This window comes from Haplochromis burtoni, unplaced genomic scaffold, assembly GCF_018398535.1.
Source record: "Haplochromis burtoni strain Fernald_Lab_line unplaced genomic scaffold, NCSU_Asbu1 Contig_82, whole genome shotgun sequence".
NCBI lineage: Eukaryota > Metazoa > Chordata > Actinopteri > Cichliformes > Cichlidae > Haplochromis > Haplochromis burtoni.
This window is the reverse complement of record NW_024582443.1, coordinates 461,175-488,246: the sequence shown is the minus strand read 5'-3', so window position 1 is coordinate 488,246 and position 27,072 is coordinate 461,175. Positions and strand designations below refer to the sequence as shown.

The following is a 27,072-nucleotide window of genomic DNA, read 5'->3' as shown; positions in this document are numbered from 1 at the left end:
CAAAGAAAAATACCTGATGATGATCCTATTTATTAAAGGAAAATTATCCAAACCTACCCAGCTTTGTGTGAAAAAGTAATTACCCTTAAACTTGGCAGTAAGAACTACAAGCTGACATGAAGCAACAAAGCAGGTCTAGACCATCACATTACCACCATGTTTAACTGTTAGGGTGTTATGTTCTTTTAATGAAATGCTGCGCTAGTTCTGTGCTAGATGTAACAGGACCCAGACTTTCTAAAAATTTAACTTTTGTCTCATCAGTCCACAGAATATTTCCCCAAAAGTCTCTGAGATCATCAAGATGTTTTTTGGTAAATGTGAGATGAGCCTTTGTGGTCAGCAATGGTTTCCCCCTTGATTCTCTCCCATAGATGCCATTTTTGCCCAGTCTCTTTCTTATTGATGAATCATGAACTCTGAACTTAACTGAGGCAAGCGAGGCCTGCAGTTCTTTAGATGCCGTTCTGTGTTCTGGCTGGCCGGCCACTCCTGGGGAGTTTAAATCGTTTTTGGAGATGTATGGGTATAGATATGCTGAGAACAAAACCCCGTCTTATTCACGAGTATTTTCACCCAAAAACCTGGCTGGTGAAAGCGAGCACTCATAAAAAACTTTATCTGTCGCAAAAGATGGATTGTAACAAAAGATTAGACCTTTATTATTCCATGTTATTTTTCCCAGTATACTATTTCCACATTTACTCAGAATGACATGCTTCTGCATATCATACGCTTTCATTGCTGGTTGATTTTACGCTCATTCCTCTTTTTGTTGTCAGAAAACTGTGACATGCATTTTACCTTCCATCAGGCTTATAAATAAGATTTTTATTGTATGGAATTGTAATCCAAGCGGTCTAGCACAGTGGAATGTAAGGCAGGCTGTTTTAGCGGCCATGGCCTAAAACTCTAACCCCATAAATGTTTAGTCATTTCATATCAGCAGTAACAAGAGCACAGAGCCAATTCATGCTGCTGTCCAAACACTTATTAAGCCCACTGTACTTGATACGGCTCTCAACAAGAAATCTTTCAGCGGCGGCCAGCCTCGGTGTTGACGGACACAAGGCACGCCGCCCTGCAATGAAACACTTCAGCCACCAGGAGGAACTGCTGCGTGAGCGAGCTACAGCAGCAGGTGATGCTCGTCAAGAGTAACAGACTTGCAGGAGGCCAAAGGAGGTGTAACGGCTGATAAAAGAGTGAGCCGTGGGAGTCCTAGTAAACAGGTGGCAGATGCAGCGGAGAGCAGCAGACGAAAGAGAAGAACAGCATAATTCGATACGAGCCTGCGGAGGGAGGGAGAGGGGAGGAGAGTAGCCAGCGACCAAGGAGAAATGGAGCAGATGCCGCATGTAGGAGGAGGGAGAGCAACCGGGTCCCTCGGTGCTGCTTCCTGGTCACTTTCCCATTCTGCCCTCTCTGCAAATGACTTATGGTGAGAGTCCAGATTACAGTACGGCATGTCCAAATAACTGGTCCCAAAGAAGCAGGAACCCCACAGAGGTCGACATAATTCACGACTTTACAGGATCACAGAGGAAGAAACTCACCAAAATTAGATTTTATTTGAAAACTGGTGCAGAAAAACCACCAAAAACACGATCTTGACACTGACTGGCAGAGAATACTTTGACCCAAGTACAGACAAAAATGGATTTGACTGAATTAAAAAAAAAACTGCATAAATAATTGAATACATTCAGGAATTAAATACATTATTTAAAATTTAAATACAATAATAAAGCACAGACAATGGTGTAAATTAAATACTGGCACTGAAGGCGCTAAACGTCTCTTAAGGGTGCAGTGATTTGCATTTCCTTCCTTATACAATAAACCATGTACGTACGCAGCAGCTTCTAATTACTGTATATATGAGCAACAGCGTAATTCAGTTTGTAGCTTTCTTTCAACATGCTGGTGCAGACTGGGGGCGTCCCGGTCTCCTCGTTCATCTGCATCGGCATTATTTAATAGCGTCGTAACAAGCAGGAGCCACAGAGCGGAATAAATTGCATGCGCTAATTAACGTTTCATTAGCCAAGCTTGGAGACGTTACTGTTATTCTCTCTCGCAATACAATCGCTGCTTCGTGCAACACGTCTACTAATGAGCTGATCCAACCGCTGCTGCCTGCGAGTGTGTGCGTGTCTTCTTCCCTGCAGAGCATATGGCTTAAGGAGGCCAGCTTAGCCTTTTACTAGTTTGTAGTCTATGCTTATATACTGTACAGCATCTCATAACACGATATTTACAGTTTATGTGCTAAAGGTGGCTTCGACTTTCTCCTTGGGATGCGGTGCGAGATGCGGTGTGGAATTGAACCGTCTGTTTATCGGACCGTTAATCATGTCGGTGCGGGTGTGGCGTAGTAGCTAAGTGGCACTTTATCCCTCCCGGCGATGGTATGCGTGTAACACGGCCCGTGCTGCCGTGTCAGCGTTCCTCACATGGCCGTGGCAAACAGAAAGACCTGGATGAGCGGCATGACCTTCAGAGTTGAAAGGTCAGCGAGGACAGCCTGCAGTGAGTTTGTCAAAGAAAACACAAATAAGAATTCTGACCTCATTCCCCATCTCACCTGTGTGAAGCACACCCTCTCCCCCGCCCCACTTCTCAACAGACAAAAAAATGCAACCACACAGGTCCGACACGCATAATAATGATGACGCAGGATCCTTGGGAACCGACAATCCTTGCTTAAGAGTACACCGTTCCCCACCCTGTCCTTTTGAGAGTCAGTGAGAGATTAAATTTAGGGAGCATATCATGTTTAGAGAGAAGGTTTACCATTTCAATGCAGGCCCCAAGGTTCTAAATATATAATATAAGGAGCAGTGTGTTATGATATTTTGTCTCTACTGGGGCAGGTGGTAAATGAGCAAGCAAATAGTGCCGGTCTCATGCATCATATTATAGTTTAACCCCAGCCTCACCCCTTGGAGGGAGGGTGGAGGGAGGGAGGGGAGTCACTGTATGGTCTGCTCCTGGTTTCGGGAGCGGACGGCGCGTACAGTACAAACATGCTAAAGACCTGCATTTAGTGTAACACGAGCGACAGTGCAGGAGTCATCGCAGGCTGCACTTCTTCGTCTTTTAGCTGTTTATTTGACTAATTCGAAGCTGTGATGATGATTCTGCAGCTGATCTTTTGTTACAAGACCTCCAGCAATAATTGAAATTAATGACAAAATCTCCTTTTAAGTGCTGCTGGGATTTGGATGAAGAAGTTGGTGTGCTGTGCACAGGGCGGGGTAAGAGGGTTCTTAAGTGTCGGGGTTTTTACAGACATCTGCATTCAGATGACTGGGTTACTGGTACTGAATGATCATCAGAGGCTATTTACAGCCTTCCAGGAGTATGTGAGGAGGACAGGGAGAGGGACTGAAGTCAAAAGTTTCAAATGCACACACAAAAGTACAAGTCAAATATAACAGACACATGTACCTCGGCTGAAGCCAGCGACGTCACTTCCATCAGGTTCTCGGCTCGGAAGGCAAACACAGCAGCTGCTAGAACTGGAATAGAAGGATGGGAGTTGGATAGGAAGAGCTAATCAGACTCAAGCATGGAGGGCATTACAATTAAAAAAAAAAAAAAGACGAGACAAGCATGTTACTGTTGTTTACCTGCAACTACCTCCAGTGAATCATATCCAAGGATTCGATCCCAAAGAAGAAGCAGCTGATCGGTGGAAAGGTAGCCAGAAAAGGCCCGTACCATCCACTTAAAGGCTAGACGCAACCTAGAGACAAAAACATCTGTTTGTAAACTGATTTTAAGGCTACAGTTGTGCAAATGTGTCATATTAGCAAGCAACTCGGGGTAAAATACCAGCATCTTGTACCATACTAATCGTAAGTGATTTTTAAAGGATCCCTGAATCAGTACTAAGACTGTAGTTCCAGTAATTCAACACTAGATGGGAGCAGCTGATAACTATAAGTCTTTATACCATACGAATAGGCAAACATCGAATGTTGATGGCCTAAACAGGAACAGACAAGAATACTAGACCAAAAAAAAAAAACAACCAAAAAACCGGTGGCCGCCAGAGCTACCACTCAGCCTCCTGGCAGTACAATCTGTAAATGGCACAAATCTCATGGAAGTACAAGCTCTAGAAGACAATTACCAGGTCTCTGTAGAGGTTAATGAGGTGCATATGAGCCTTAGTGACTTTATTTACTATATCAATTCAAAGGAAAATGTCTACGTAAGAACCAGGAATAATAAATACTAAAATCATAATAAATAAAAACCACTAAAAACACTGTCACTTTTTGTAATGGTAAGAATTATATTTTTTTTATGTTATATTGCCATGGAAATAACACTGAAACCCAAGTACCTGGAGTGACTAATCAGAATAGTTATTACATATACTGTTAAAACCCCTTTCCAACTTCCCCACACCAGTATACATCATATCCTGTCAATCTGTTGGAAATACCCAGGAGTCTTTATGACTCCACCCCTTTGGCCTAGTAGGCTTTTACCTCCTCACCACCAGGCTGAGAACAAAGACACTTTACATTAAGAAGACTGTTTAACCTTATATGTAATTACCATGAGGTCTAAATAGATATTTCATCACTCACATGTATGGTTGTGTTACACCAGAGCCATGTGTTAACGTTTCAGTAGCACTGTGATTTGGTTTCGTCCTTAATTGCAACTGTTTGTCCTTATCTGAATGTATAGAGAAAATCATCCATCCACCCATTCACCCTCCATTTGTTAAATCTACTAAACCAACATTGTCATAATAAACCTTAAAAAGCTTTTTAGATCCTGTGTTTAAATTGCACGGATTAGATATTCTGTGGGCCAGCACAGCCAAATCTCAGACTCCTTTTTTCCATCCTAAAGTGCTGGGTTGGTTGTAAATGAAACCCTTTTTTGAAGCCATTTTTGCTGGGTGGTCATAAAATGAAAAGACCCATTACTAGTATTTTAGCTGCATACCTTAACCAATGCAAGATTTTCATTCAACTTGACCTCTGACCTTGATCTCAAGATCAATGTCATAGACATTTGAACTTACCTGAGATTTTTAGTAGATCCACTTCATTTGAAAATCCTATGTTGTTTCAGTCTTATGCTATCATGTTCACATCGCCCAGTGCCGACCCAACCAGCCGGCATGGTGACAACAATACCTCGAGCTTTTCAGGCTAAGTGGGGAAAATTAAATGTGATGCTCCATCTTTTAATGCCAGTTGTCATACTTCATAAAGCAACCATGACTGAATGCATGAAGTTTAAATACAATGATTGTGAGCGTGAATGTCATGTTAATTTGGGGATTTTAAGGATTTCTTTGCATTTATCCTTTTCCAAGGTGATTGTACAATATACATCTTTAACGACTTAAAAAAACAAGAACTGGATGCACTCTAATTCTCACAGGGTCAATAGTACAGATATTGGCTTAAATATATACTTCATACACTCACTTAACTTTTCATAAGTGGTGCTTAAGGTTCAAGAGTATCTTAACTTGACAAGGTCTGTTAACTTCTCATGAGTAATCTTGACTGACTACAACTGGTAGTTTCTCTTTGCAATATCAAAAGGATTTATTGGACAGCACTCATTGAATTGACCAATACTCAGAACATTGGGTAAGTACAATAACTCTATGGAGATCCAAGAAAGACAATGGTAGATTTAAACAATTTGCAAAAGTCTGTTGGATTTCTAAACAACTGCGGATTCCAAGATCATCAGTTCAAACAGGTTTTTCTGAGTTCAAGTACAAGTTTTTCTGATGTGGGTCTGGAAGAAGACCAAAAGTGTAATCCTCAGATGAAGAAATTGGTCAGGATGTTCAGGAACAACCCAGGAACCACCAAAGGTCAAGCCTGCCATGAACTGGAAAATGCTGGCACACCAGCATTCCTGTCCACAGTGTGACCAGTTTTATCTCCTCGAGGACTCAGAGGGTACCCACCAAAAAAGTATGGCAAATACTGCAAATATGTGATGTCTTGATAAACGAGCAGATATTTGAAGTTTACACAGCACCATTCTCGCATGAAAATATCTTAAAAGTTTATTTTGTGACCCAGACAGAGTAATATTTCAAACTCTGCCACTCTGTGTTCCTCCGCCACTGCCTTCGTTTGAGTTTTTTTTGGACGAAATGCATTCTGGGATATTGCATTTTGTAATTTCGAGCTGATTGGAGACCAAAACAGGCAATCTGATTTTTTTGCATCCAAGTCTGTGATTGGCTGGTTTTGTGGCACAAATATAACGGTGTACAGAAAGAGTTGAACGCGCACGGGCAGAAATGCTGAGAGCGCGAGCAACACATTGCGAGCAAGCGCAAATGCAAAAACTGAGCGAGAGGGGCTGCAGTTGTGTGTGTGTGTGTGGATAATAGCAAACACTGAAACACATTTTTTGCAAGCAGCAATGAATTCTGTTCACTCAAATGTAGCTTTTCTTTGCTCAAAATAAATTTCTCCTCAAAATGCAACACTTGCCCCTGCAAATTATGTTTTTACGTGCGCTCAATTGTTTTTTACGTGCGCTCAGAATAGTGGCACAAAAATAACGCCATAAAAAAGAAGCTTCAAACTTGATTGAAATTTGCAGCTGGACAAGTCAGTTGCCTTCTGGAGGAAAATGTTATGCTCAGAAAAGACAAAGATTGAGCTATTTAATAAACGGACTGCTTCTTATATAGCGCTTTTCTACTCTTTCTCAAAGCACTTTAAAAAACTTGCCTTATTCACCCATTCACACAAGCACTTTTTTCAAAGCTTTTTCTACATAAGTGCTTCTAACATTCACACTCCGATGGATGATTTGTGGATATTGCCCAAGGATATTTGGCATGCAGACACTAGCAGCCAGGGATCAAACCACCGACATTCCAACTAGCAGATGATCAGCTCTACCCCCTGAGCTACACAAACAATTAGCCACAACAAGATGTATGTTTGACAAGAAGTATGTTTGAAAGAGTAAAGATGAGAAGACTGCAGCAACTGTCAAGCATGGTGGTGGTAACACAATGCTTCGGCGCTGTTCTGCTGCTAGCGGTACTGGTATATTGCACAAAGTGGATGGCATAATGAAAGAAGAGGACAGGCAACCACTAGATCGTTAAAACTAACCAATGGGACAATGATCCCAAGCACACTTTTAAACTGGTTTTGGACTGGATACAGCGGGGATTGATTGGACAGGAAGTTATTCTAAGCTAATTATTCAATAGCACTGCTAGCCGCATGTTCCTGGTGAGATACACTGGACCACAGTGTGGAGTGTGCTACTCACGGCTGCACCCCAATCTGTCGCAGGTGGTAGAAGAGCTGCGGCAGGTGGGTCTGAAGCAGCCGCTCGAACTGCAGGCACAAAGACAGTATACCCTGCAGGAGCACACGAGAAACCACATCAAGTACACGCATGAAGACAGAAGAAGAGAACGTTTGGATGTTGACTTTTAGCAAACACAAAATCTTACCGAGGGGTGGGAGGAAATGGAGTGCAGTCTGAAGAAGTATCGGATGTACATTTCCCTGAATACGTTGTACAGTTTGGAAGGCTCATTGTACAAGAAACACAAAGGCGCAACTGTGGGAGAAATTCAAATACACACTCCCTGTCACATCCTGCTTATACTGTCTCACTTCTGGAAAAATCAGCAAGAGTGCCGCTCATAATCACAAACATACTCACCATACATTGAAAAGCCATGAAAAGGAATCACACCTGTTCAAAAAAGATATGCAAGTCAGTAAATTTCTTACACATAAACATCAGTTAGGTTTTCAGCGTGACAAGCCATATTGACTTTAGACTCCAGGTAAACTTTTTTTGTCTGAATGTGTGAATAATTGTGTAAATGCTGTGCTTCTGTCCCCATTCCGCCTGTGATGATATAAGATATAAGATTTTCAATCTAACGTGAAGAAAAGCATTTGGTGATGATAATATTAAACTATATAGAGATGGTTTGATAAACAAATGGCGCCAATCGTCTTTATTTTCATGGATTTATAGGTTAGAGATCAGGGCAATGTGAGCCTAGCTGCCATACTAAATAAGAGTACACACCGTTGCCAGAATGTAGAACACTGACAAAGTACATAAAGAAGTTTAAACATCCAAAAGTACTTTGTATTTCACTTCAGTTCCTAATAACACAAACAGTAAAAAAAAACACAAAAACTGATGAACACATCACTGGTAAACTCCTAAACACACTACAGTGGTCTCTCTCTATAACGCGGTTCACCATTCGCGGTCTCGCAGATTTGTTTTGATGCTTTTTTTTTGTAGTACAGCGCATTGTGTTCTGCGTCCTGATTGGCTGTAGACCATTGTGACTCAATCTCATGCTGTGTCTCCTGTCCAGTACAGAATGCGTTCAGCTTGTCAAATTTAAATAAATCTTCGATCTCTAGCAGTGTGACTCTGAAGTGCTGCACTGTATGTTTGTAAGTTTTCTCCCCAACAAACACAACACATGTCGACGAAACATTTTGCACCATCAAAGGCAACCGCAGGTGTGTTTGGTTTCATTCTTTGTAAGACATATTTTTCTAAGAAGGTTTGAACTTTGAGTGTTTAAACAAGTGAGAAAAGTGTGAACATGTTCATGCCTGTTTGAGGAAAAGTGTATAAAGTGTGTAGTGAGGGGTTTTACAGCCTTAAAACATCTATAATAATTGTAAAAAATAAAGTTGGCTACTTCGCAGATTTCACCTATCGCGGGTTATTTTTGGAACATAACTCCCACGATAAACGAGGGACCGCTGTACTCAGTTTGTACAAAATATCATGGAGGAATACGCTGGAAATAGCAGAAGTTGCAGTGCTTAACATAATCGGCTTAGGTCTCAATCACAGGGAGGCCAAGAGACCAGTTGGCAACCATGTGGCAACTACTGGACACTAGGGAAAAATGTGTGTATTCAATAGCTATTTGTGAGTGGCTGCTGGCAGCGAAAACAATTTCATTGGCTGAATGCAGGCCTAGAGACCGGTCATGACCCATGACAACCACTGGTTGTTATGTGAAACTGTGTATTCTGCAACCAGTTGCAGAGTGGTAGCTATAGGAAAGTTAATCTCATTAGCAAAGCCATCTTACTTTTCTCTAATTTAACATGTAGATGAGCAGAGTCTGCAGTGAGGTAGTGACTTAAAGGAAGAAGTGTAATAAAATACATTTAGGCATGGCTGGGTTGTTTAGCATATTATTACATGTACATTTTGTAACATTATATCATATTTTCACTTGTAATTCTTGCTGTTATCTTTACTACAGGTATATGTTGAATTCCCGTCTTCAGTTATTACTTTTTTGTTCTTCTAGTTAATCACTCCCTCAATAGATATTTGGCCCGTTACATAAAATATTGCTGAACAGAGAGATAACACTACCAGAACATGTGAAATAATATTAAAGCTCACCGTTGGGAGGATAAACAACAGCACACTCCTCATCTCCCACTTTCCCTGCGAGACAGAAAAGCAATGACATTAGCTTCAAATCTTTTAGTCATTTTAACCACATGCAAGGCTTATCATCAGACGATTTTGTTTTATTTCATTATATATTTTTTGTTTATCTGAACACATACGTGTGTGTGTGTGTATATCTACATATATATTCGTATCTGTAAATGAAAATATATGTAGTGTGTATATATTGATTTTTGTTTTATATGTCTGAAACAAATAAAGATACAATACAATACAATACAATCATGGAAATAAAAAATTGTAGCAGCTACCAAAGAGATTTTGACTTTCTTGAAAATAAAATCACCAGGATTTTAGTGAAAATACATTTAACAGTGTTTTTATTTGTTTTTCCAATAAAGGCATTTATTCAAATGACCTGGAAAATACAGACTCCTGACCATACAGACATGCTCACCCCTCTGCATCCCACACTCGTCTTAGGTCAGGTTCAAAGAAATAAACACAGCTAACATGCAAAGTCATCGGTGTATGAGAACCCATGCTATACGTGTGAAGGGGCATTCCTCTGGCCTCGTGCCATGAAGAGATGCGTAACTGTGTATATTTGTCCTTAGCTAATAATCTCACCTTGGATGTATGACTTGGGAGGTGTGGCACTGTTGTATTTGAAGTGCTCCAGGACGGCCGTGTCACGGGAGAAACACAACAACACCTGGGAGGACAAACACACGGAGTCAGACACATTTTCATGAACTGATTAAAAATGATGGTATCAGATAGTGGATTTAAGGTTTGCAATGCTTAAATTTCATGAGGGATGTATATAGGATATGTTCCTAATATGTAACAGTATCCCCGCCTGACAACCGGGGATAAAACAGACAGCAGTTAATACTCTTATCTGCTCTGTGCTGGTGATGGCCTTGAGTGGCCCTGATTCCTCTTGGGTAAGAAATCTATTAAAGCAGAACATCTGGGGTCAGGGTTTCAGGATGTACTGAAGCAGGCAGTTACCGAGCCTTAAGTGGCTGCTTGTTTCACAAAAGGACCGTATGAGTTAGAGATCTTTCCATTACAGTCCAACTTCTGTATATTTCTGCGAACAAATTTCATTTCCTCTAGCCACTTAAGCTGAATTACATCAGCGCGGAAAAATAATCTCTAGAGAAAAGATGAAACCAGAAATTCGTACAGTTAACTTAAGACTGAAGGCGGATGAGGACTGCAGCAAATCGTGGTTTGCTTGACCTTTGAGATTATTTGATGGGATGTCACTGTGGGACTACTTCTCAGGTCTAATTCAAATGCATTTTAGCCATCTTTAACCCTCTAATGCCAAGTCTATCACATTAGATGATATGAGTTTTGTGAGTTTTTGAGACTTCTATATAATCAACTTTCATACCCTCAGGTATTGTTGCATCCAGGCCAAGTTTCATGTTGAGGGTTTTTTCATGCTTATTTTTAGTTCACCCAGTTTAGGTTAATGTTAGTTTTGCTTCAGTTTGCCCTTTGTTTGTACCTTTGTTACCTGCCTCATTAAACGGCTCGCTTTTTCTTAACATTCAAGTTTTGTTCCCTGTTCCTTGGAGTCTGCGAGCCTTTTCGTCAATCCATACAGTCTGCCACTGCCAGACTGTGACAAAGTAGACTACAGGAATAGTTCTCGAGACATCTTGAAGGACATTCAAAGCTCTTCTTTGGAAGTTTCTGCCTTTCGTTCTGTTCTCTGTCGAGATGATGCCACACTGCTTCAATAATGTTCAGTTCCAGTCTCTGGGCAGACTAATCCAAGACTGACAGTGTTTCATTGTGTGGCTTTTTTATAATATGGCATAACATTTCTGGAAAACTCTAAACTTCTGCTTACGTAGCTGCTCAAGAGCAACAACACGTGGATCATTTCAGTGCCTAGTGAGTTTAACATTAGTCAACATTGACAGGAATACTGTAGCTTTGTTCATGTACCTATGTGTTCGTCGGTTTAGCATTAGGGAGCATGATGGGCAAACAGTCGCTGAATAAACCGGTTGCCCAGTACATGCAAGTGTTTATCAGCTGAGCACTAAAGGGAAACCGAGCAGTGAGTGCCAGTGAAGCTATTAATACAAGGTCATATCCGCATCTGGGCTGAACAAGTAAGGCAGATAAAGATGAGCGTTGCTATTAAGTGACAATTAGCTAAAACGACTTTTAATGTTTGGGGCAATCGGTTTCTGGGTGACGTAGAAGCTCTTATCTCACAGGAATATGGAAGACACAACAGTGACTTTGTTTAATCTGCAACAGTGTAAACAACTGAACTGTACAACAGAATAAGTGTAACAAATTGATAAGGGAGGCCACGGGCAGGTTTCAAGCCTTTAACTCTGTTGATAGAAGTTAGAAACATGTCAACAGATACAAAGTTTTAACTATGCTGAAATGCTAAACAGTAACAAGTTCCAAGCAAGCACTTTAATATTTGAGCTCAGGTCACAACATTTTTTGAAACACAACTCCTGGTGTGGTAAGTAAACTGAGAAGAGCGCCTACCTGATAGAGGAAATCTTCAAACACAAAGTAGTAGTCGTCATTACTGGCGGTGAGCTTCACATCCTGTCGGAGAGGACGTTTTGAAATTACAATGATCTCAGAATGACGTAACGTTACAGATTATTGATGAGCACAGTGACAATGTAACTTACCTTATAGATAAGGTTGTCCACCAGCAGGTTGTGCTGTATGACTCCTGCCTTTAACTGTTCATAATGCATCACATCCTGAAACAGCAGAGAGCCAACAGGTTTAATGTCAACTTTCAGGCGGTTTCACATCCAGAATCCATAAATCGCATCGCAAACGTAAGAGGAATATTCCCCCCCATTTATTATTTAAAATATACCTCACTCTCTTTAACAGATCCCTCTAAGTCAAATTTATGCACCTTCTCTGTCTGTGACTACAGCAGGTTTGAACGAGGCTTCACGCAGAGGTGACGTGTTTCCGACCGCATGGTTAAAATCAAGCGCGCCTCCGGTTTGAGACAGGTTATCATAAATGAACCAAAGAAAGAGCACCTACGCGATGATCGGCAGTGAAGTGAGAGCAAAAACAGACGTTTCTGTGATTCTGACAGCTGAGCGAGGACACAGAAAGCACTGTGGTAATATGGACAGCGTCAGCAAAAGATAGCTCCGACAACTTCTGCTAAAATACTTCAAGTTTATATCTCCTGCTGGTATGGAGTGGAAACATGGGTCACAGCAGTTCACTTTACAGGTTAGATTCGTGGATAGTGAAATCGATCTGAATTGGACACCACTCTACAAAACTTTAAAAATAAAAGATAAAAAAATAAGAAATATCCCACTGTGTTAAATCAGGTGTAAAATGGCAAACTGTGTGATACAATAGGATCACAAAAAGAGTGCATGTTTATGACCAGCACTCAGGAAGCTGAGGATCCCTACTCAGAAGTAGGGATGCAGCCTGGCTCTTACTACAAAGTCCTGCTGTTTATAGAGTCTGTATTTATGCTGCTGAATCAAAGTGTGTTGTGTATACCGGTTTGTTTTGTTGTAAATAAATACTAAACTTTGATGTTTTATGATGTCAGCCTGCTGTGGCGTCACCTTGTAGAGCAGGGGTGCCCAATCCCGGTCCTCGAGAGCTACCGTCCTGCAGCTTTTAGATGCATCCTTGTTCCCACACACCCGAATCAAATGAATGGCTTGTTATCAGGCCTTTGCCAAACATGATGGCATGCTGAAGAGGTAATCAAACCATTTGATTCAGCTGTGTTGGAGTAGGGATGCATCTAAAAGCTGCAGGATAGTAGCTCTCGAGGACTGGGATTGGGCAGCCCTGTTGTAGAGCGTCATATTGAAAAAATAAGCTCTCTCTGTGCCCCATCATATGATATATTACTCAGTAGTGTTGAGTAGTGTTAGCGCTCAAGATCAACTTTGACCTTGGTCAAATGTTTAGCCCACCTAGGTATTCATGTCCGCCAAGGCCCAATATATTGTTGTGACGATGATCCAAAAAACACTGTGGGTAATACAACGTTTTTACTCTGACCTTTAGGGTCGAGCTGTTATTGGCATCTACGCTCACACAAAATTTGAAAATTATACCTTGAAAACTTTGAATGCTAGACCGCTAACAAACAGACAAAACAAACAAACTGATTGCACACTTCCTTCAGGGGAAGAACAAGGTGCTGGAAACATTGCCCAGAGATTTTAGTCCGTATTAACATGACAGCACCACGCAGCTCACCAGCACATCCCAAAGGTGCTCTATTAAACTGAGATCTGGTGACTGTAGAGTTGCTTTTGTCTTCCTGTCAGCTCAAAGCAGTCTGTCCATTCTCCGCTGACATCCAAAGGCAGAGAACTGCCACTCACTTGATATTTCCTCTTTTTCAGACAAATTCTTCCACATCCTAGCGATGATTGTGTGGGGAAACTCTTAGAAAATCATCAGTTTCTGAAATAATCAGACCAGCTCATCATCAGGCACCAACAACCATGCAACATTTAAAATGACTTAAATCAGCCTTCTCCCTCATTCTGATGCTTGGTCTGACATCAGTTCATCTCGACCACATCTGCTGCCTAAATGCGTTGAGCTGTTACCGTGTGATTGGCAGAAATTAAAGATATTCGAGATTTACACAAGTTGAACTGGTGTGCCTAATAAAATGGCCTGTAAATGTCTATATTTCAGCATCAATGACACCTCCACAGTTGTGCATGTGTGCCATTTGCGCTAAATGCGCCGCCACACCATCGCAGATCTTGTTAACAACTGTTTACAATGCCAATGTGTACTCTTCTTCAGTTACATATAAGATTTAAATGATTTGCACTTTGCATTATTTAGTTTAATTACACCGCGTCCCAAACTTGTTTTCGAAATTAGATTGAGACTATTTAACATTTATCAAAGCAACACCCAAGTCATTTGACTGAAGAGATTACAGTCTTCATATTAGATCTACTGAAAGATAATTCTAATTCATAATATACACAATGCAGACAATTTTGCACCAGCCACATTTATCCTGTCTGTAACTAACCAACTGTGACTGTTTAATGTGTTTGCCCTTGTGGTATCCAAAGCCGTGCTAACGCTCTCCAGACCTCAGCCGGTTTGCCCACATAGCTCTCTCTAACGAATCAATCTCTTAATCACAAGCATTGTTTTTGCAACTTGCCACCAACATGAGACTCTGGATTGCAGCGTTTACACAGACCTCTGCCACACACACAGGGAGCCACGCTGTTTGTGCTAACTGTGCTACACCCCCCAGCATCTGATTATGTTAACGTTTCTACAAACAGTCACAGCGAGCCGATAAGCAGCACACCAGCGAATGCACGGATTGTCTAGTGTAGAAATTGCAGTTCAGTTGGTGTTATACATCATGTGTTGGTTTTTAGTGCACGGTATAAATGCAAGGATGCAAAGTGTTTAATCCTGGTGCCGTTCTCCAGGGAAACGAATACACCTGAGGTCCAATGGCCCCTCAGCTCCAAACCGTTAAGCGTGAATATGGATGCAGCTGAAAATTTCCCCTTGTAGTAAACATGCCCTCTGGGAATCACTGCAGCTGTGTGTGCACGGCTGCTCTACAGCAAACACAGCCAGCTGACGGTGGCCACCAGAGTGCAACTCGGCCATGTGTGTGTGCACAGTGTACTATACCTGTGGCTGGTTCGTGGCGTTAAGGATGAGGGCCCACAGGTCTGCCCGGAGCCCGGTGGGGCAGCCCTGCCTGCTGTACTGCTGTGCTGCTGCGCTATCCTCCTCCATAACCACTACACAAGAGACATGAAGACAAAACAGAGAATGGGTGCATAGCACAGCTGTTATTCACCTTAGGACCAGGCTTCCTTCACCTGGCTATTCCCCACGTAACATTCAGAAAGAGGGTTTAAAAAAAAGTTCCCAAAATGTTAAACTTCTCTCAGTAATTCATGAAGTGAAAAAAAATATCACAAAAATCTGCTTCTGAACCCTGATGATAAAACATTTGATTATTAAGAAGTCAGTGTTTTTGTCTGGTTAACTGTGACAAATTTCTGACATTTGACAGACTAAATGACAGATGAATTCAAGAAATAATAATGGATTACATAAAAAAATTAGTCATATTCCAGAAGCGAGAATTTCAAATGATGTATTCTTCTTCTACACAGGAGTTGGATTTGTGTCGGTATTTGTAATTGCTGTAAGAGTACGTCTTAACGTTCAATGTAAATACACAAATGTTATTTGTGGCCAAGCCCAAACCATCACAACTCCACCACCGTGCTGACAGATGTTATGAGGCGTTTGTGCCGATATGCTGTCTAAATATCTGCAAGTTGGTCTCGTCTGTCCAAAGCACATTGTTCCATAAGTTTGTTTAGATGCACCTTTACAAACCTAAGCCGTGCTGATATGTTCTTTTTATAGAGAAGAGGATTTCTCCAGTTATTTGCAGCCTTGGGGCGTCCACTCCTGGGAAGCTCTGCTGCTGTCACGAATGTTTTCCACTTGTGAATAATCTTTCTCACTGCTGAATGATGGACTTCAGATTGTTTGGAAATGACTTAGTTACTGTTAAATAATGACACAGTGTAATATGTGCTGTTGTGCTGTATTTAAATTCATTCAAGTCCTCCTTAGGACCAGAAGATACGTTCTAGTCCTCATACCTAAAACCTTAGAATTAAAAGAGGGTCTACTTTCTTTTTCAATTGGCTATATAGAGGTAAAACAGTAGACTGGAGGAAGAACACATGTATGTATATGAACAACTGGAGGAGAAAAAAACGACTAAAGCAGATGAAAAATATCTGAAAGTCATGTCCTTAAAGAAATCTTGAATAAAGCAAAGACCTGACATAGGACGTTCCTATTGTCCTAGCAAAAACAAATAAATGAAGGGTGGCTCACGACTGTATACAAGATATTCAAAATATTCAACATTTATTGAGAATTCTGCAAGAATCCTCGACAAGTAGCACAAAAATGAAAAGACTGAGTGTGGAGGATGTTTTTCTCCTCAAAAAAATGTATAAACATCAAAAATATTAACAAAGACATTCCCATAAATTCTGCGTAGCTTTCCAAGAAATCACTCAGGCGCATGCTGGAAACAAACTCTTGAACTTCCCCATTCTGCCCTAAATCTCTGTTGTGACAGGAGCCAAAAACACACAGCTCTTGACTTAAGGTGCTGGCCAGTCATAACATAAACGAACACGCTCCTCGTTTCCTACATTTCGTATTCGAGTGCACTTACTCGTCTGGACCACGAGGCGCAGCTTAGGCACAGAGGCGAACGGTAGATCGAGGGTCGTGGTTGTGTAAATAAACTACTGCCTGTGTTTGTAAGACTCTTGTTGGCTGATATCTGATTTGGCCGTGATATAGGTGGTGTTGTTACAGAGCAACGAGCTAACAGTTAAAGTGTTACCAATCTGAATGCTCGTGCTTCCACTCAGAGGCGGCAGTCATTCACTGAGTCACACAAATACTTCCCGTTAGAGGTGGGCGCATCGATCCAATTATCGATATTGTTGATGCAACGCTGGCATTGGTACTGGATCAGTACTACTGAGATAGGATGGATACATGGTTTCCTTTAGAGACAGACGCAGGTTGTAGGTTAAAAGTATCAATATTAGTAGTGGCAGTACTAGTCCTGTATTTTCTCTTGGTATTGGATCAGTACCAAAACATACAATATCTCACAGCACTACTTCTCAGTACTCTTTCTGCATCGCACTTTCTGCTTGTAACACTTGTGCCTATTTTGGGGCTTCCATAAATGGGTCACAGTTGATATAATTAGATTAGTTTTGAAAAGATCTCCATAAAAAGGCTCTTAAATACAAAAATTAGAAACAAGACTGTCTGCTCATCAAGTTTCTGTCTTATTTGGAGTTATCCTTTAGAAGTCTTACAAAATGACGAGGTAATGACATTCCTGGTTGCCTCTGTTAGGACACTTAAGCTGCTACATATTTGTACTTAGCATAGAGGAATGTATGGGCAAAAATGGCATTCAAAGCAAATATCCTTGTTTTTTGTTGTTTTCTTAAGAGAAATTTCATGTTATATTCATTGAAAGGACATGTATTTCCTTCCTTCCCTTCCCAAAAGACAAACAAACTGGTACATTCTTGACCAATAGGATGTGGATTTACTCTACGTTGCCAAAAGTATTCGCTTGTCTGCCTTCACGCGCATAAATGAACTTTGAGGGTCATCCCATTCTTAGTCGATGTGGTTTAATATGATGCCGGTCCACCCATTGCAGCTTCAACTCTTCTGGGAAAACCTTTCGAAGGTTTAGGAGTGTTTATGGAAATTTTTCACCATTCTTCCAGAAGCACATTTGGAGGTCAGACACGCCTTCACTCTAATTCATCCAAACAGGTGTTCTATTGGGTTGAGGTCAGGACTTTGTGCAGGCCGGTCAAGTTGTTCCACACCAAACTCACTTATCCATGTCTTTATGGACCTTGCTTTGTGCACTGGTGTGCAGTCATGTTGGAACAGGAAGGGACCATCCCCGACTGTTCACACAAAGTTGGGAGCGTGAGCGTCTAAAATGACCCCTCCACCAATCGTCCATCCGATTGCCAGACAAATAAGGTTCAGTCACACCACATTGACGTTACACCACTTCATCTGACTCTTTGCATTGCACTTAGTGACGTCAGGCTTGGATGCAGCTGCTGAGCCATAGAAACCCATTCCACGAAGCTCTCTACGCACAGTTCTTGACCTAATCAAAGGCCGCATGAAGTTTGTTGGTCCGTCACTATTGATTCTGCAAAAGTGGGCGACCTCAGCGCACTATACACCTCAACCTGGGTGAGGTGTATAGTGCGCCTAGGTGCTTGATTTTATACACATGTGGTCATGGAAGTGTTCATTAGAACACCTGAATGCAGTCATTTTGGATGGGTGAGTAAATACTTTTGGTAATTTAGTGTACAATGAACAGAATCTCATGAAGGAAATAGAGCCCAACAATGCATTTCCACAAAAAAAAAAATAGGAATAAAAACAAGAACCAAACACTGACCTTTTTTTCCGATTTGCACATACTCGTTTTCAAACAAGTCTGTACAGGAACGAGAAAGAAAGCACAGATCCATCAGTGGTGCTATCTGCTCGATTTACAAACAGACATGCTGGATTCTATTTCAAGCCTGAACACCAAAGTGTAACAATGTCGATATGTGGCCTTCACCGAGATGTTGTTTGAGAAATCCCAGACGGCCCTTGTGGCACAAGAAAGGAACAAGGACTGATATGAAGTCCCTGTGGTATATACACCATTAAAGCGCTCTGTTCATTGGGTAAACACATTTATTCTAGAGTATTCTTTCTTAATCACAACCAGAAATGTGTTTAGGTCTGGTATTAAAACGCTGCTGAGTGATAATTAAAATTATTATGATCTAAGCTTGCCTACAAATTATGTATTTTATAGGACAAAAAGTCCTCTGAACGTTTTTAAAACTAATGAGCCTCTGATTCTGCCAAACGGCTGACACAGCGCTGTAACAGGGAGCTTCTTTTCTTGACGGTTACATGAAAACATTGATGGCACTCTCACATATGTATGCCATAAACGTACAAAACTCTACAACCACCAGCATGTTATCGTTACAGTTTGAACATGTCTTTTAGGGCATGATAACTACCAAGCTAAGTATCTGCTATCAGCCTTCTCATCCTTCTCCTTCCAAGAAAGGAGTAATACCTGGATGGATGAGTGCGTGGTCATCAATCCCCATCTGTCCACTGGTCAGGTTCAGCTCTGAGTAGGCCTCTCGCTGAGAGTTTAACACAACAGACACAAAACGCATGAATAAATGTACAATCTATTCTTCTTTCAGTTCAAAGAATACACTTCTACCTCAACACAATGCAAGACGTTTTTATTAATAAACACAAAACGTTAAAGAAAAAGAAATATATTAAGAGACATTATTAAGACACCCATGACTTCTTCATATTTTGCTTATAAGGCATGAGTGACGAGTTATAAAAATAAGTGATAAACAACACAGCTATTAGTCAGGATTTAATAGCTTGAACAGCAGCCAGGGAGTTTCACTGCTGCATAATGACAAAAAGCTATTTCCCCTTGTTCAGAGTTTGCTCTGGGCACCACTACCACTGAGCTACGAGGCCTCTCTGGGCGATACTGCTGTAGAATATCAGGGATATTCAGGTTGAGAAACAGCTAATAAGCCTTTAAACTGGCAGTCAGAGACTTAGGAATTGGAGTGATGTTAGCTATCCTTTGAATAAGCTGCTGGTGTCTGATCCCACTCACAAGGACAAGTTTTTCCAAATCCCTATGACCCACAAACATGTGAAGTGAAGTGGGGAGGAACACAGATCCCTACCAGGTGTGGGATGTCCCTGACATTGAGAGGAACCTGGATGAGTCCCCAGTGACTCCTGACGCTGATGTCCTCGCTGCTATCGTGGTTGGGGTTCCGCAAACCGATTAGGACCTGTTTAGACAGCATTTATGTAACATAATGGAGTTCAATCCTGATAATAGCAGTAAAAAAACAAGGCGAGGAATGTGCTTACTTCCAGAAAGTCTTTCGGAGCATAGACAGGCCTGAAGCGACTCAAATCTGCAGCGATATAAACACGTAAACAATCTTTACAATGTGTTATGTAACAGCAGTCAAAAAAGCCATTTCTTTGCGAACTTAATTTATCAACTTCAACTTAAACACACATCTATGCAAATTAAAGGCCAGCTCTAAGTGGAACTTCTGTCCACCGTCTTCATAGCACGGCAGTAAGTTCCAGTCCCGTGTCATCCTCAGAACAAGGCCACATTAAGGCTTTCGACGAGAGGAAGGGGTGCTGCTGGTTATCTCCCTACCAGGAGTCTGGACAGCTTCTAGATTCACGATCCAAAATGTTTACAGCCGAAGGACGGCACATCCTAAATGTTATTATACACCACTGAGCACTGATAGCACTGTTAGGACATGAGATTAGGGTGTTCTTTGTAAACACGGTGGCCTGAAGTCAAAGTGGTACGTATCTTCTGACAACAATAAAAACTCTTTTTAAACAACAAAAATGAATTCATAGCACAGGCTCAGTCGTCTATGGGGAGGCTTGGCAGCACAATTCCAGCGTGTGCTCTGCAAAAAGCTACACTGTGCGCTATGCAGATGTTACAGAGCGCGAGTGCCTTAGAAAGCCTTGGCTGCATTAGCGCGGCTTAGGAAGCAAACACGGAAGTAGCAGATCTGGTTTTGAGATGTGCTAAGCTGGCGATAAATACAGCAGCGCCTGAACGCATCAACACTAATCTATCATAAAAGGCAGATTGCTCGAGGCCAAATCTCCTGGGTAGTGTCTTGAGACCTGGTTCATCTGTGCCCATCTCGTTCCATTTGTTGGTGAGCTCCTTCTGCTCCGCCGCGGGCCTCTGTGGAGCAGGCGGAAAGACAAGATTTCAACAAACAAATGCCGCACATCCCGTCTTAAAAATGTCACATCAGTATTGCGTTCGAAATAATAAGTCATAAATACAATCGTGCCTGTGCAGAAGCAAGCAGTCAAACTGATAAACAGACTCCAAACAACACAGTCTGGATATCGTCAGTTAAAAAAGCTGCTCGGGGTTAGCCGCAGCTCATAGCTCAGTTGGCTCAGGGTTAAAATGATGCAGGGTTTTTAATTTGTGCTATTTGCAACATCTCTAGAAAAGATGTTGCAAAATAAAAACAAAAAACCCTACAAACTAAAATCTATAAACTTGGCTGTGATTGTCAATGTTTTAGTTACCATGTGAGCCAGAGGCACTCCAAGCTCTGTGCTCATGCTGTTCAGGCTTTTGAGGACACGCTTCTCCCAGCTGGCCTGTGTAAGAGACACACACACATGCGCACACCTTAGTGATTTAAAAGTGAATTTGGCAGACAAAAATGATAGGAGTCAGGGAGAAGCAGAGAAAGTGAGGAAATAAAAGCAGACGGGCCGACCTGTGCCTTGCGCATGTAGACCAGCGGCTCTTTGAGATGCTCCGGGGGAGCCGGGGGATGCCTCGGGGGCAGCTGGCTGGAATAAGCAAATGCAAGTAAGACAACGTTGCCGACTGACACACAAATAACACCACTGTGTTTTTTCACAAAACACTTACAGCTTTGGGGAAAATGAAGCCGGTCGTGGCACAAAGAGCATCTTATTTTGAAAAGAAACGCAGCTGAAAGGAGGAAACTGTCAAACAAAAGGGAAATCTTACTTTTTTTCCCCTTTACAAAAAGCAGGCAGTCAGTCTCCATTAGAGCCTACAAATGGACACCAGATGAGTCAGAAGACATCTCCAAATGCACAACTGTCACGCCCCCCCCCCAGCTAAGCCTGCTTAGGGCATGCCGAATGATTCAAGGTCTCAGAGCGTTAAACAACGTTCACCCCAATCTAAACACCTATAAGAGCACATAGCGCCAGAAGAAGGAGCCATTAGTCACTGTTATATGTCACCCTCTCAAAGCAACGTATTAAGTCCTTGTTTCAGACTGAGCCTAAGGAGAGACAGTCCGGTGCTCTTCGAGATAAGTGAGTGCAGCACACGTTTCCGAGCTTTTTACGGAAGAGACAAAAAGGCCTCCAGCCAAACGGAGATTTCAGATAAAAAGAGTGCATAAATGTGGATAACAGTGGAGGGATTGTTAGTCTTTAACGTCCAGGGAACAATGGCTTTTTAGCTACAATTTCAGTGTTTAAAAACCAAACATTTTTTTAAAGGTAAACCAATAACACTAAGAGGGAAAGGCAGAGGAGCCAAACTTGTGCGGGAGAGAGCAACATTTCTACCAAATTTTAAAAAAAAACCTGCATTAATCACCTTTAAATAGATAGTAGTGTACCAGCTTTTATATATTGTGTTATTATATTGTGCGTGTTGTATTTATGTGTAAACAAGGTGTAGAATGAGATGAATCTATAACATTAACGCAGTCTGATGTTGGGTTACGTAACCAGTCTCTTCCATGAAGCCGTGCCCGTGTTGTTGTGCGCGCTCTGAGTCACTGCACGCTCCTGACCCCGTTCTCCCTCTGCTTCTGCAAGTAAACCTGGCTCCACTCACTCACACGTCTTCATTATTTCCAACTTATTTGGAAACTTTCTTTAAAAAAAGAAAAGAAAAAAGCAGCCACTTTCTGCACAAACCTTTGTCATGGTGCTGGACTTTATTGAGTTTCCTACTTGTTTCGATTTTGATCATTTCCCCACTGTCTCTTGGATTCTCTTTTTTCTTCACGACTTCTCTCATCTTTCGTGTAACTGCTTCCTGTTGTGTTTTGGTAATTGTTTGTCCTTGTGCGTCTTTCTCTGCCTTGACTTCTTGAGTTTGTCTTCCCTCTGACTCCCCGATGATGTTTTGTCTTCATCTGCCTGACATCCTTCCTTTGTGACTGTCAGCCTCACCTTAATTTGATCCAACCTTGTCTCCTTCTATAATCAGCTCTCTGTTTACATTAAGTCTTATGTAGATCATCTCTATCCCCCTAATGTGTTTCAAAGACTTCAAAGACTTTACCCGACTATTCTCGAAAACATTTGCTACTCTTCACAAAAGAAGGTTGCCATCAATTTGCACCTTGACCAGATGCGTTTTGTAGTCATCAACAAGCTTCAGGTATAATTCTGGCTGATATTTGATCGCTCTTCTTGGCACAACTGGTAGATTTCATTTAAATTTCTTGGTTTCTTGGCTTTTAAGCGTAGTCCACAGATTTTCAGCAGTGTTGAGGTCAGATTTTTGGGAAGGCCATTCCAGCTATTTAGCATTAGCTTGCTTTGTCCGCTCCAAAACCATGTGTTCTTAGGATCTTGCCCTGTTGAAAGACCCAGTTGTGTCCAGGTTTCAACCACGTTGTTGATTTCAGGTGAAGTCGGAGAATTTGGAGGTAGTCCTACTTTCTCATTATTCCATCCACTCTGTGATGGCAAAAACTTTTCTCCAGAAAGTATGTGGCCTGTCCACGCATGTAGCTGCTAATTTCAGTTGAACTTGAAGGTGAGCTCTAAGAGACTTTCCCAGCTTGTCTAAATCTACAATTCTCCTCCTCAAATCTTCACTGAGTTCCTTGGACTTTCCCAGTGTTCTGCGTATTGTTCAATCCATCGAATGGTGTCAAATAAATCCTTTTTGTGCTACAAAGAGAAGTGACCGGTTGTAGTCGATCACAATCACTGGTTGACTACAATGATCAACCAGTGATCATTCGTTAATAGGCCTTGGGTTTGTCAAGTTAAAAGACACTGTAGAACCTTTAAGAGCACTTTTTAAAAGATTAAGTGAGTGTATGTATATATTTGTATATATTTGAGCCTGCAGGTATACTTTGACCCTGTGTGGATTTATGGAAGCCCGTTTCCACCAGTAAAAAAAACAAAAAAAAATATTCATAACTCGAAATTTTGACATATTAACTCGAAATTGCGATTTATTAACTCAAAATCTGGAGTTAGCGCTGCCAATCAGTAATCTACATCATTTTCTTGTTACCTGGAAGGATCTAGCGTAGAGGAATGCGCACTCAAAACCAGATCGAACATATCGGCACTTTCAAGAGTACGTTTGCTGATAGTAACGCCATGTGATGTAGTTAATAACACAAGGATTTCATCATTTGTGAAGCCACGCTGAAAATAATCAGCAATTTGTGCATACATGACTGGCTGTAATACTGGTGACTTAGCTGCAGCATTTGTAGCTGAGGGCTTCAGCTTCCGGGTAACAAAGAAATTACGTTATTCACGTAGATTACTGACTGGCAGCGCAAACTCGAAATTTTTACTTATTAACTCAAAATCTTGAGAAAATTAAGTCAAAATTTTGATAAAGATAACTCGAAATTTCATGTGTCTTTACAGCATCCTCTGTGTGCCTGATAATGATGATGATGAAGACAGACTTTCATATGTCGCATATTTGCTGTCATATGCAGATACCAAAGTTTAACTATAGAATCTGGGGAAACTTTATTTTTGTTTATTCCTACTTTTCTGTCAAGGAAAATGAATCTTCCATAGAAAAAGCAATAACCCCTTTGAAGTCTACCAGCAACCATCAGTAGGCTCATATTAGCCAGCAATACACAGCAGTGACTCAGCAGATCGAGCCGTGCATCTTTAGTTTGCTAGGAGACAAAACAAATTAAAATTTCCACTATATCTAATAAGCTGATCATGAGCAGAGGTTTACAAATTTTCCATCCCTAATGTGTAAGCATTCAGTTTCCATCTAAACTGAAATGCACAGAGATCCTCGCAGAGGCTATTAGTACATGTAAATGTTTATTTTGACAGCCTAACATTACTTAATTTATGAATGCAGAGATTTTTCCTGGCTCACAACGAGCCTTTGACAGGTGACTACACACATAAGCACGACTGGCCCGCATGGAGGACGCTCTATCTGATATTTACACTTACACATCTGCTGTTTTCTGGAGGCATTTTGTTTGTTTGTTTGTTTGTTTGAAATCCCCAATTTAGAAAAAAAAACCCGATAAAATAGTTCTGGGGGTTTTTTTTATTATATACAAGAAAAAACTGTTTACTTTAATGCATTTTTCTCTGTTTTGCCTATTTGATTTGTTTTTTTAACAGTTTTATGCTCAAGCAAATTAAACACATTTCAAAATATCTATTTTAAAAGGTATTATGGGCATCAGTTTAGCTCACTGGTTGAGTAGGTGACCATTTTACTATCATCCTGGTAAAAGTCATCTCGGGAAAAAGCTCAAATTCGATAAAAAAAAAATTTCAAATTAAGTGCGAATATTAGACATGGATGGATGCTTGAAGCCATGATGAGTTTTTATAGAGTGATACCAAACGCAAGCATGGCACAAAACTAGCTTTGAATCATTTTGAGGCTGAGAAAGCCCAAACACAATGACTGTCATGCTTGAGTAAATTCAACCCCACTGTGTGTGTGTGTGTGTGTGTGTGTGTGCAGTGCTTCGTCATGCATGGACAGCTTTACACCAAATGTCACTTACATGTGCAGCTCTCGGTACACTGCATTCTGCAGCTTTCTTTCCCAGCCTGGAAAACATTGGAATTTGTTATTATATGTTATAATATTATTATCACTAAACAGACAAGAGACAACAGCTTAATTATGACTTTGTGAGAAGAGATTTCTTGCAGCTTGCTACCTGATGTTTTGAGAAAACTGCGGACGTCCTCTTTTAGAGACTCCAGTTTTACGTCAGGCTGGTGTAAACACTCCTGAAAACAATGGGGACATGGGGAAATCAATGCTTCACATTCTTAGACATGATGTGGCCTGGATGCTGTGGTTTTAGCTAAAGGTGAGCTAGAAGCAGAAGCACCGTGTCGTTAGCCACATGCTAGCTCACTCACTTTGGCTTGCCTCTCTATCTGAGAGTGTAAATGGCTTCCTCTGAGCCGCTGGATGATCTGAGCGATGGTCAGAGACAGCTCGATGCCCTCGTCCATCCTCCTTCTGGTCAAAGCCCGTTCAGTTATGCGTCTGAAGCCGAGCGGCTCGCTTCACTGCGGCTAAACTGTCAGCATCCAGCAGCCGCCCCCTGCAGAGGTTACTTAGCAACTGAGGACGGGCTGCGTGTCTGCAGGGGAAACAAGAACCACACACTTTAGTTCCGGCCTCCTTTTTTCCCATCCAAATGTCAAAATTTCTAGTTAATATCTCCATATTTTGGCTTGATAACTCGAAACTAATGTTTTTATTGTACTATCAAAAATATAGATTTAAGTACAGAGAGAGAAATGTAAGATATTATCCAGATATCGAGCTTCTAAACACAAACAAACCTTAGAAGAGCGCCAACTCTAATGATTAAGTAATAATAATAATAATAATAATAGTGAGGCAGAATATTTTTTGCCACGTAGATATAAACATGTCCAGTTTGTCCAGTCACCTCCTCTTCCTCTCCACTACTGCTTCAAAAGTATCTGGTTTGCAGCCAATCACAGCCAACCTTCCTGATCACTTTATTCAATCAGCTCATCACAACCGAGTGATAGAAAATCTCCAACACTGTGCTGCACACACTGAAGGGTCTCTCTGCGGCTGACCTTTGTGCATCTTTGTCATGGATGCCATTGACCTGTGGTATACCAGGTACTTGTATCATAAATACACAGTCATCATAACTGAGTAAGTCTAAGGTGTTTAACAAGTGTGAAGCACTATTTTGCATGGATACTTGTTATAGCCTTACCGAGAAGTGGTAAGGCTAACATAAGTGAAAACTGGTTCTTCTTGATTGTGGTTATGTAATTGTCTGGAACACAAAACAAAACAAAAAGAAACATTAACAATTCATGGGTTTAAAATGTAGTCTTATTCAGGTTGGGACTTGTCAAGCTGGCTTTGACTGAATCACGTCAGCAGTTCTTCACAGGAACACACCCCAATAAAACCCCCTGAGGCCCAAACAGGAATTTACACAAACTATGCCATGTGTGTGAGCAAAGTGTTTACACTGCGTGAGGTTCTGAAATCTCACTGATGACAAAAGATTTCTAAAATAATTTTTTTTAAATTAAAAGACAAACACTTTTTAAAAT

General features: G+C 41.2%; 1 protein-coding gene and 1 long non-coding RNA gene across 3 annotated transcripts; both read right to left on the bottom strand.

Moving 5' to 3' along the window:
* Positions 1–31: 31 nt before the first annotated feature.
* Positions 32–26,127, bottom strand: tbc1d19 (TBC1 domain family, member 19). 2 transcript variants are annotated; one of them, XM_005925836.3, is made up of 21 exons: positions 25,879–26,125; positions 25,671–25,743; positions 25,512–25,557; positions 21,477–21,552; positions 21,280–21,354; positions 20,857–20,920; positions 20,059–20,105; positions 19,866–19,976; positions 19,214–19,286; positions 18,530–18,568; positions 15,151–15,263; positions 12,144–12,218; positions 11,992–12,054; positions 10,084–10,168; positions 9,442–9,486; positions 7,702–7,734; positions 7,487–7,596; positions 7,300–7,391; positions 3,636–3,751; positions 3,454–3,524; positions 33–2,527 (listed from the first exon to the last, which is right to left on the bottom strand). In XM_005925836.3, exons 1-21 carry the CDS (start codon positions 25,972–25,974, stop codon positions 2,453–2,455), a joined length of 1,578 nt encoding a protein of 525 aa, XP_005925898.1. In that variant the 5' UTR covers positions 25,975–26,125; the 3' UTR covers positions 33–2,452. The 2 variants fall into 2 exon arrangements, with proteins under 2 accessions (XP_042078180.1, XP_005925898.1); XM_042222246.1 differs by lacking the exon at positions 18,530–18,568 and having other exon boundaries at positions 32–2,527; positions 25,879–26,127.
* LOC121814772 lies at positions 16,493–18,522 on the bottom strand. The gene is made up of 2 exons (XR_006054561.1): positions 18,356–18,522; positions 16,493–18,305 (listed from the first exon to the last, which is right to left on the bottom strand). It is a non-coding gene; the product is annotated as an uncharacterized LOC121814772 (long non-coding RNA).
* Positions 26,128–27,072: the final 945 nt, after the last annotated feature.